Here is a 12,367-nt window from a genome sequence, read left to right on the forward strand (position 1 = left end):
TTACAATATTAAGAGTTAAATTTTGTACAATTCGCATTTATTAGTATAATCGTAATAATTCTATTTTCTATAGATTCTTGATTTGTGTTTCGTGATAAACTCATAATTTCAAACATCGACATTTTTGATAATGGTAACACCTACTATAATGAAGTTCTAATAAATGACTCTGCTGCTTACATTGTTTTACTGCTAGATAAAACTAATATTGAAATAAATCCTAACATATACTAAATTAACTAAAAATCACGGTTTACTCAGGTAAATTAATGGAGAAAAGCTCTACTAGTTTCCAGCCACAGACTCTTATTATACCAACCTACTCTGTAATAGGCAGCGCACGCTGATTATAATGAAGAGTACTTCTATGACTCGAAACTAGTAGAGCTTTTCTCTATTAATTTACGTGAATAAACCGTGATTTTTAGTTAACTCTAACATAGTTGATAAAGACAAAAATGAAAACGAAGACAGAACTGATATCATATACATACGTAAAAGATAGAGAGGTAAATAGTAAATGAAATGCAAGCAACAGAATCAAAGTCACCATAGCTTAAAAATGTGATGTTTGAAACTGGGCTCAACAGTTTAATCAAAAAACACCAATCAAAGAACAATTACTTAACAATACATCAGACAGTTTCACTGTCATTAAGATAGAAAATAATTATTATAGGCCTTTTGGATACTCGCTTTAGTTTACTGACTAGCTTACATAATGGATACAAGACGACTAACTACGATTTACATAGTATTTACATAATAACTTATGTACTAAGCGTTAAATAACACATTGATCACAGTAAGCAAAGCAAATATCTATGCGTTTTTAATTACTTAGATAAAAATGTAAAAAAACATAAACTTTATTTACTATGTGTTAATTACTATTTTACATTGTACGAATTCTTCGTTTTTGAAAATCGTTGTCGCGAATTTGGATCTGAAACAAAAATAAAATCGGTTTTAATCGACTTCAAAAAAAAAGGTTCTCAGTTTGACCAAAGTATTTTTTACAAGTTTAAGGCGAAGGTTTGGTTGAACCGATTTTGATGCGGTTTCGGAGTGTTTTTCAAATTTGGGAGAAGGTTTTAGGTATAATAAAATTATTACCTGACTTCTCAAATTAAGGCGGTAAAAACATGTAATATTATGATCATTATTCTTTGCTGTTTCAATGTATAAATGAATGAATGGACTTTACGTGTACTGTGTACACTAAGATTATACAACCAACATACTGAAAAATCACTCTTAAGAATATTCGGTCAAGGTCGTGAATCGATGAAAGAATTTCATATTACACAAGCAACAATATGTAAAGTGCACTTTGATCCACGCATAAATTATATTAGCAGTTCAGAAGTACAACGGTCGATCCTACTAAATATTTACGAGCATCAAAACGTCGATAGTCTTGACGGCACTGACATACAACGAAAACAGTGCACGCTGTCAGAATATTAACAAGGAAACACACGGAAGCTGGATTAAAGTTGATCAAAAAGTTAAAAATCAATTTCAACTTGTGCTAACTGAATTTCGCCAAACAATGCCATAATTTCCTCCAGTTCAGTTCATATGCAAATAGGTGGCGCGTTTCTCATAAATTATTATCATAGATCGTTAGTTTAATTAAAGCGTGCTCTTGTCTTCATTCTACCGCAGTATATAGAAATTTCATTAGAAGCATACACACGTATTCAAGGTCCGTGTGAATTTGAATTATTGTTGTGTGACTTGAAATCAATGGTAAAAGCTGGTAAATTAAACTTTGATGCAAATGAAGTAAAAAATAATAAAACTTAAGAAGTATAAAGATTAACAGAAAAACAAATATTGAACAGAACAAGAAGCAAACTCGAAGTAAACAGAACTTCTAATGTTTTAGAAGATAATTACTCAAAAACAAACGAATAAGTAATCATCAGATTTTTTGCCGAAGTCAGGGAAAGTTAAAGAAGTGATAATTTGAGATACACACATAGAAGCCCACATTGTATTAAACCCATACTCAGAAAATAATAAAATCGAAATTGAAAACAGTAAAGGAGATCCCACTCAAAAAAAAAAAGCAGTAGATGAGGTTGCTCAATATATATTTTAGAAATAGTATTTTTAAAATTTCTTTTATTCAAAATAACCTCAAAATGTGTCTCTTTTTGTTAAAATAAATCTAGTCGAAAAAGGATCAGTAAAGAAACTCAGTTCTTATGAAATATATATTTTAGAAATAGTATTATTAAATTTTCTTTTATTCAAAATAACCTCAAAATGTGTCCCTTTTGTTAAAATAAATCTGGGCGTTAAGAAACCTGGTTCTTATAAGCTACTAGGTATGGGCAATTTATAAATAGATTTTTTTTTCTACGCTGTTGGCGGAGCGAGTAATGTATGGACGTAGAGCAACCTCCTTTCACAAAGCGAAATCGACTGTAACGAATATCATTTACATTCATTTAGCTACAGCAAATGTCGATAACAATTAATCAATTATAATTAGAGCTATCATTCAAATCCCAAATAGTAGTTGACATTATTCATATCGAGTGACACAATAATTTGTATGGGATCGTATGCTAATCAATTTCCCAATTAATTCCCATGTAAATTGGTTTCATGTTTGGCGTTATGTTGTTCATAGTTGACAAATTGAATTGCTTATGTGCCCCCTCGTTATTTGTCATAATTTTATGGGTGTTTGTTAGATTCGGGGTTTGGTTTTGTAATTGAAACGATTATGGGCACATTGAATATTGAGTTATTTGTGTGATGGATTGTCTAAATAGTGATGTTGATTGGGAACGTAACTTGTTTTTTATTATTTTTTAAGAAACGTTGCCCCACACTTGGATTTTCTCCTGTGTGGTGGGTGCGTTTACAAACATACAAGTTCACATACACATGACACGAGACCCGTAACAACAATTTGTGGAGCACACAAAGAGTTGTTCCGTGCGGGAATCGAACCCACTACACGTTACACAGCAGCCAGTTGCCCAGCCACCGCACCAACCGTGCAGTCAATTTGACTACATTAATGTGTGACATACATACTACATACATAATTATTCTAAAAAGTGCTTTGTGGTTTTAAGGTTCTGAGCACTAAGGTGAATTTCGCCACTGACTTGATTAAACGCTAAAACACGCGTCAATAAAACATTCTCTACGGAATGAAGTTGGATTATTTTGTAATTGGTTTGTTTTGGACATCCAACATCAACTAAGAAAACTCGTGTGTCTGCACGTAAACAAGCTAATAGAAGAAAAAGTGCAATTCAGTTGACGTTGTTTATCAACCGATCTAACTTGGTATTGAACCAGCGTAACCCAGAAACATTCCAACCAGATTCCAACTTTAAGCAATTTTGCTTTCAACGTCTCATTTTTACAACCAAACTTTGATCCAAATTGAGAGCTAAAAACAGTGACTTTTGTAATTGGTTTTATTGAAAGTTTCTGAGATGTTTGCAGGAAACTTTGTCAATTACGCAAATAAAAGGGGAAGAGGTGAGAATGGAAGTTAGAAAGTTAGGTTACATGAAGATTTGAGAGAGCTCGTGTTTAACTTGTTGAATATTGTCATGGAACTCTATTGTCGTATGTGAACAGTATTTCTATTATGAAGTATCTTTTCGATATGAACAAAGTTCCTTTTGTTTGTCCGACAATTGAAGTTTGAGATGAAATTATGAGAAAGATTTTTAATAATGTTTTTATACTTACAATTACATTGGTGATTTCGTCTCCCTAGTTTCACTTTGTTGTGATTCTTCATCTATTAACTGCAGGTTTACGTTTTCGCTTTTCGTGTGGTACGTAGCTGATAACACCTTATCTTCTAATATAATATTCTCCACTTCCACCCCATTATCTTTCTTTCCATTCCCTTCCAATATCCGCTGCTTTATTGACGGCCCTCTATTGAATGACGAAGCCAACAAAGTTTCTTGAATAGTATCATTTCCGTTACATATTTTGTCAGCCTTGTGAGTTGGCATGCGACCAGAATGATAACTGTTTCTCACCCCACCCGTTGATTCAAAAAACGGAAGCACCTGTTTGAACTCTTTCCTGAAGTTCTCGTTCAACCATGCGTATAGGAAAGGGTTGTAGCACGTTGACGCCATCGCCATAGAATGAGCGAGAAAGAATGATACAAAGTAATAATTCCACTCTGTCATCTGGGCATAGAAGTCGTTGAAAATATTGATCAAGTTCAGAGGCAGCCAGGATATCCCAAATATGGCCACCATTGATATGAGCATTCTATTTGTGCGTCTTTTCCTATCTCTGTCCGCTTCTTCTCTCCTGGTATTCTTAGCACCTGGTTTCGACCTCGCTCGGTCATTCAATCTTATACTAACGCATGTATAACATATAGCTATTATTAAAAATGGTATTAGAAATTGTAATACCGTAGTGAAAACTCCAAATATTTTTCTTGATTTATCGGAAGGCCAACTTTCTTCGCAGTAGTAGGTTCTATTGTTCGTCGTTTGTATTCCCATGAAGAGGCCGTAGGGGCAGGTTACGACCAGGGAGAATACCCATATGAATATTATAATAAGTATACAGGTGTTCAATTTCATTCTTGGGTGAAAAGGGTATATGATGACAAAGAATCTGTCTATAGCTATTGATGTTAGTGTTAACGTAGATATGTAAACACTGGTGCCTTGTGCGTATGGCATTAGATGGCAAAGGAGTCTTCCGAAAACCCATCTTCCTAGAAATGTGTACATTGGCGTCAAAGGCACAGCGAATACGCATAGTAGTATGTCGGACAGGGCTAAGTTTGTGATGAAGAGGTTTGTGACGGTTTGCATCGCTCTGTTGCGGAAGACGACATAGCAGACGAGAACATTGCCAAAAACTCCCAAAACGAAGATGATTGTGTATAAAATACAAAAGGCAACTTGGACAATTTTAACATCGATGATATCAGTTGTTTTGTTAGCTTTGGGTTCGTCTATCACTTCTACTGATTCCCCGGTGAGAGTCTTGGTGAGGATTAGGACTCCTCCTCCCAAATAGGCGGTGCCGTTGAGAGACATTGCGGCAGGGACATATCGGCTGGTTACAGCAGCCAAGTCTTCATGACCGCTGCCGTTGTAGATGGAGACCATGTTAGCTCCTTACTATCTTCCATTCATGATAGTTTGTTCTACGCCAGTCCATCTGTGAACAAGGAAAGAGGAACATCAACGAAAACTCTGCACACTTAATACAATAATAATTGATCTTTCTTCAAAATGATCTAAAATGTTAATACAGTTGAAAATATTTTTTTTTTTTTTTTTTTTTGGGACAAGCCCGCCACAACCTCCCATACCGCTGCAACTCCTGTAAGCCAGGATCTACAGTAGATACAAACACGAAAACACCGGAACACTGAAGTCCGGCGCGTCCCAGGGAAATGAATGACTGTCTTGGATCCCGCAACGAAACAAATCAGAAGATGTTATTAGAGGAGAAGAAAAGAAAACGATAGTTTCCACTTCCCTCGGTGAATTTAATGCAGGAGACAGGATGACTTAAGCCTTAAGGCACAAAAGAGACTGCACAACTGGGAGAAGCCCAGTCGCCAAGCACCACGGAAATTTTACTTAAAACTAAAATATTAAATGCTAATACTAAATGGGTCCTATGCGTGAGCTGTTATACTTGCTTCCAATAATAGGTATGGCAAAAACGCCTAAACGCACGGAAATTTGCTCGAGACTCCACAAGGTCCGTGTAATAAACTACACCTGATGAAACAATTAAATTATCCAACATAGTGTCACGCTCAGATTGCCAGAGACCACACTCCCAGAGTATGTGATGGGCGGATTGCTCATGTTGCAACTCCGCTGTCGAACATTGGCACCATGGTGAATCAACGAGTTTAAATGAGAACAATTTGCTTTTAAAGTTGCCATGGCCAGTAAGAAATTGGGCAACACAGTGATCCACCTCCAACCATGTCCTCTCCAGACGCTCATGCACGGATGGAAAGAATTGATAGAGGTGGCGGCCCTTGGTAGAAGATTCCCATCTACACTGCCACTCAGTCAGAAGTTCATCCCAGACGTCCGTTAAAGGCTTGAGCAATCTATCAATTTTGCTTCGATCACGTTGTGCTAGAAAGTTTGCGGAAAAGTTAGGTCTCGCATTATAGTACATGGCAGCACGTCGCTGCACCTCAAGATCGACTGGAAGTAGTCCCGACAGTTGAAAATATTGTCAAGTAAATTATAACAAAGCCTTCGCCTCGTTTAAATTTACGAACATGTCAAATAATATCTTTGATATTTGAACCCTTTGACACCTACACAGAGACTAATATCGCTTAACTGGTTAATAAAATTTCGAGCACAATGATGTACTGGGGTGGTTGCCATGGCAACAGAAACGATGGCTAATAAACCCGAAAGATTATTGCGGATGGGTTATTACGTCACTGCTTGGCACCATGTGTCGTGGTAACAAAAATACAGTTAGAATTAAATTCAATTTATAAGTTTGGGTGGGAAACTGTTCGTTCATCAATCACTATCATAATATGGGTATTATTATACATGACTGACAACTTTCGTGGCATTTTCTGAGACTTATTTTTATCTTAGTATTTTTGTAGAGAAAGTACCTATCCTTACTTTTTATAGATAAGATTAATGATGTTTTTTATTGTCTTCAAAACTAGGATTCACTAGTAAATTGTATACTTGAGTTTTTTTGTAACGCTTGCTTTGTGTTTCGTTATATAAGTGAGGTTACCGGAGCCCCAATTACCCCTTTCCAATCTTCTCAATCCCCGATTCCCCAACAACCCTTAAAATTCCTAACCCCCAAAAGGCCGGCAACGCACTTGTAACGCCTCTGGTGTTCCGAGTGAATATGGGCGGCGGCGATTGCTTACCATCAGGTGATCCGTAGCTATTACCATCCGTCTGCTAATTTACAGTAAAAAAAAACTATCGAGAAACTCTATGCTACTCTTTAGGTAAATATAAATACCTTAATCAAGCAATTATATACCTTATCAACATAAATTTACGGTTCCTTTCGCTAACACTCATTTATTATTAAAATTAGCTTTCTATATCCATTTAAATGAACCTTAACAGTAATTGTAGTTTAAATCCACTAGTAACAACTGTTTGTATTTTCAAAGAGATTATCACAATAATTCAACGCTGGGATTAGAAGCTGGGACTGTCTGGATACCCTTGTTTAACTATTAAGTTATTGAGTTAGATTAGAGACAAATATTTAGTTTTGGATTAAACTTTTGTTATATGATTATGAAGCTTATAATAATGAGTATAAGTGTTAAAGTTGAATGGAGGTTATGCCATAAGGATCGAATGGCTACTAAGCATTAATTTTCTGGAAGATGTTTTATTTTATATATATGTATACAATCCTGGAGTTTTCACAGCATTTGGACACAATTATTAGCATCAATTAAAGTATGCGCAATAATTACTGGTTTCTTTCACCATTTGTCAATGGCGTCTAAATAATCTAAGAAAATACATGTCACTCGGAAAAAGTCACATCACGACTTTAGAATAACTAATCCTTATTTAATGAATTAAACTGAAAACTGTACCTACACAAAAACGACACACAGGCAGAATTGAAAATGAGTTTAAAATCTAACTTGATCACCAGAAATAGAAACTTCAGATTGTTTTTAACTTTTATATGTATGTATATGTATAGATATATACAATTAAGCGTATCCAAACTCCGGAGTTCACGGCGACACACCGCTCAAAAAGTATTTTAATACCTCGAATTTCCTGTTTACGAAACAAGTCGAAACTTTTTGGGAATTCGAAAATCTCTCGCGTTGACACGTCTGTTTACTTCAACGTACATTAAATTAAACAATAAGAGCGGTTATAGAATTGCCTTTTATATGCGCTTAGAAGCTTGGCAACACGTGAGAGCGTGTAAAGGTACGCGTCTATAGACCCGCTTCGTACGCATTGCACGCACCGCTCGCAACGGATTTTAGTTTGTCTTGTATTTAAAGTCATACAACTGCGTCCACTAATCTGCATCGCACGCACCCCGTCACCAGCAATGCGATGCGTACTGATGATGTCATACGGAATGCGTACGGCCTTAAGCCGAAGCCGCGAATGCTACTACAAAAGGACTAATATGAGTTTTTTACGTAAATGCATTGGAAGCGTTTCCGCACTTAGCCTTCTGGATTGTTTGCTTAATATGAGCTGGTCAATCAGAGTGCTGAACATCATAAGCGTGTTGATCGTATTAATGTAAATCAAACTCGTACAGCTCGCACTATAGGCCCTCGTTTTGGACGAATATTTGCATAAATTTTGAAACCACGATATCATCATCGTCATCATCATCATCAGCCGAGAGACGTCCACTGCTGAACAAAGGCCTCCCCCTTAGTCCTCCACGTAGAACGACAAGCCGCCACCTGCATCAATAGTATACGCACAGAAAAATACGTCAATCTGAACATTGCAATTAAATGGAACTGTTACGAAATTAATGAGAAATATTCTCAACCCATTTCGAAGATTCTTCCGTAAATTGTTTGTTTATTGTTCGTTCTGAATTAAGACGTTCTGGGAGTGAAATTAAATTTAAAAGGTGTTTCGGTTTTAAGTATTTTAAGGTGGGTGGGTATAAAATGGAGCTCACTACTTTACTCGAAGTGAACAACTTGAGTGAAGTAGTGAGATTCATTTTATATTTCTTTATTAGTTTTGCGCTATTATCACGATACTTCACGCTATTATCTACAGAGAATGTCGGAAATACAATCGTTTTCTTTTTCTTATCACCACCCCCTTTATCTCGTTAGGGGTAGGCAGAAGTGATCATTTTGGTCACCATTTATGTTATAAGTCGCATGTGGGAGTGGAGGGAGGGACCCTATTGACATATAGGCCGAAAAACGTCCAACAATACTTTGCCCGAACCGGGAATCGAACCGGAGATACCCAACAAACTTTAAAGAAATAACATTACCTACATATAGATTTTACAACTATTCCAAATACATTAAAAATCTTAGTAACAAAGAAATTCCGCGACAAATCTCAACTTAGACCAACACAATGTAACAGAAGGCATCCGAAATCGTAATCCCGACACGAAAACATCTAGAGTCGTTAAAAGTGAATTAATGGCGGCACAAATTAACGAACAGTCTCAATCCTTCGCACAATTTCTATTGAGTTTGTCCTCTTTGAAGGACATTCTTTACTTCCTCGCCTTTCAAGATTGGACCTTACGTTCGTAATTTGGATTAGATATTAAATGGAGCGGACATTTTTGAGTAGGTATGTACTTACTTGATTTTTTTGGGCATTTTATGTGACTCTGTTGAACGTCGTTTTCAGGCTTAGGATACATTTCACCAGAGTACATCTCAGTGCACGTCAGTAAGATGTGCTTTGAAGATATGCCACCGCAAAGTAGCTATGCGAAGAAGATACGCAGCTTCTTCTTCAGCCATCCATAGCACACATCCATAGCACGCATCCATACCACGCATCTTTCCATATAAAAAAAAAACATAGCTCAGCTGAGTCTGTTTCCACCAGTGCTAAGCTATGTGTGCCAATGAATATGATTGGTGACCAAACCCATCCACAACAACGTAGCATAGCAAATCAATTGGTGAATAACCACCCTAAATGACTAAATTGCATTACAACTTGATGTGTATTATGTTGCGTGAGTACCATTATAGAACTATTCAATAAATAATTGTTGTACATTGTTGTGACATTATGTATTTGTTAACGCATCAACTACAACAGAAGGAAATCCTTGTAAGACGTAGCGCTTCATTTTGCTAATATGATCAAGCCATGAAACTGAAACTCTAACAACAAAAATGGCTTAATTAATTCAAATAATTTACGACACTTGTATCGATATTAGGTAATCACTCTTTATTACTCAAAGTGATAGGTAACAATTACTTTACTTTAATGGCTTTTACTTGCTGTCACCTAAACTGGAAATTTGAACCTTACCACAACGTAATAAGAGCGCTTCTAATCAAGTTATACTCGTTCCTAACTAAACTAGGGATTTAAACCTTATTACAACGTGATAAGGACGATAGTTTGATCAAGTTGTTACTAAGGAATCTTTGTAAGTGTCTGATGGAATAGAACACGCAATCGTTTCGTATAAAAGTAATAATTATGTTGAGAGCTATGATGTATGTATTTGGATATTTTTTTATGATATTTATTTACTGAATTTTCGTTTTCAGTAACTCAATAAGTGTTCCGGGAAACAAAATTAAGTTGTTAAGTCAAATTATTATTTGATCCGGAGCTGCGCACTACCTAGCGGGTTTACCGGGGCTCCGGTTCGAAAAACAGGAGTAGGAATGGGGTGGTTTTTAGTCAGTACGAGTCTGACACTCCTCGTTCAAGATGGGAGAAGTCAGTGGATGATTTTCCCCCTCAAAAAAAAGTCAAATTAATATTAATTTGTTATTTATGTCAAGTGATCCTTTGTTGTCATGGTGGCCCGGAGGTTTAAGACGCTTCTCATGCATGAGGATTCAGGTTCGAAAGCTACCAACGGTAAGTACCAATGTGACTTTTTACGAGTTATATGTGCCTTCTAGGATTACTTAGACACCATTGATAAACGGTGAAGGAAGACATTGTGAGGAAACCTGAGCTTATAATTTCTAATAATAAGTTTGAAATCGCCAACCCGCATTGAGCAAGCGTGGTGATTAATGCTCAAACCTTTTCCGTACGAGAAGAGGCCTTTGGTCAGCAGTGGCCACTTATAGGCTGTTGATGTGATTCTTTGTTGTATGAGCATATAAATAGTCTATTATTTTGCAATTTTATGAGTGTTTTAAAAATTACTACTTATATTATACCCAGTAGTAAAAAACAAACGCAGATGGATCAGATGGATCGCAGCAAAGCAGATGGATCGCCAGATTGTAACCAATACACGCTGTCCATTAACACCCACAACACAAGAAGAATTACAAATGCGTTGCCAGCTTTTTTGGGGGCATCTGGCCTCCGGTAAAATCACTAACACAGCAAGACACAACGCAAAAAAAAATCGACAATGTCAGTTGTTTTAAAATTTACTACAAGATATCATAATTTCCGACTGTAGTCTTCTAGTAATATTTTTAATGTTTTCACATGAAAGTAAAGAAAAATACTAACGTTAAACTAAATCCCATTAAAATTTATTGCCACAATCCACTTAAAAAGGGGTCAGGTAGAAAGAAAAGTAATTTACTAAAAGTCCGATAGTTAACTGCAGACTCGAGTTCCGATAACTGCTGACCAATAACCAATCGTTTCAGTTATCGAAACTTAATTTAAAAGTACTATAGCTTTGGACCGTGACTTCACTTCTATTAATATAAGATTTTATCAACGCCAATGTCTTAGGATAGGTATTTCAATTTTTAACGGGGCAAAATCATCACATGACTTCTCCTGCATTGCGTGAGGTAACAGTGTCAGACTTTTACTGACTAAAAACCACCCTGTTTGAGCCATAACCCCAGTTTTAAAGAGATTTTTTTTTATAGGAATATAATCATCCAATAACTTTTCTCGCCTTGGACGATGCTATTGGGAGTGTCAGACTATCTCTGATTAAAAACCATCCAGTTCCTACTCCTGCTCTTCGAGCCGTATCACACAACATCTATCAACCAAGACAGCCCTTTTTTCGATGACGGGGTAAACCTTCCAAATGTGCCTAGTTTTTGGGGAGGAAGACTAGGGAGTGTGGGATTGTTACCTTACTAACACCATCCCGGTGGCCACCCTCAGCACTTGTAAGGGGTACAGGGTTCTCTAATACCAAGACTTAGAGCTGCCACTGATGAGTATGCCTTAGTGTAGCAAACAAACGGACTGTTACAAAACATTAGTTAGGATCTAGAACATTTAGACGCAACATACGATTTATTTGTCGTTGGAATAATGGATTCTACGTGTAGTTGGTACCAAGATAAATGTACTAGCAATTAGTTCAACGATTGTCGCTCGCTGAAACATGAAATTAGTTTTATTACTCTGTGAACGATCTTAGTGTGTGTTGAGAACAATATTATTCATTGAATTCTTGTATAAAACGTATATGGATCACTATCCATATCTACATACAACATCTCACTAGATATTGTAGTTAATTAAGGGCAGTATTTTTAGCATAAAAATACAGAAGTTGAATTCATAATACTGATGTATTTCATTCAATTTTTCTGCAATATATTTGTATTTTGGTCTTGTTTGTTGTTGAAACGTTAATTGCTTCAGAAATATACCTGGAATCCATACCTCTACCAAGAATTTTAAAACCGAGTTGC

General features: G+C 36.3%; 1 protein-coding gene across 2 annotated transcripts in view; it reads right to left on the bottom strand.

Annotated features, from left to right (window-relative positions):
* Window positions 1-829: 829 nt before the first annotated feature.
* The window catches only part of LOC118272572 (prolactin-releasing peptide receptor), an 89,031-nt gene continuing 77,493 nt past the window's right edge, over window positions 830-12,367 (bottom strand). For both annotated transcript variants that reach the window (XM_035589158.2, XM_050693476.1), the window contains 2 exons: window positions 3,733-5,187; window positions 830-946 (listed from right to left, as the gene is read on the bottom strand). In XM_035589158.2, the coding sequence (XP_035445051.1) occupies window positions 3,735-5,135 (1,401 nt within the window). In that variant the 5' untranslated portion in view covers window positions 5,136-5,187 and the 3' untranslated portion in view covers window positions 830-946; window positions 3,733-3,734. The remainder of the gene's footprint in view (window positions 947-3,732; window positions 5,188-12,367) is intronic.

Source organism: Spodoptera frugiperda, chromosome 4, assembly GCF_023101765.2.
Source record: "Spodoptera frugiperda isolate SF20-4 chromosome 4, AGI-APGP_CSIRO_Sfru_2.0, whole genome shotgun sequence".
In the NCBI taxonomy this organism is placed as follows: domain Eukaryota; kingdom Metazoa; phylum Arthropoda; class Insecta; order Lepidoptera; family Noctuidae; genus Spodoptera; species Spodoptera frugiperda.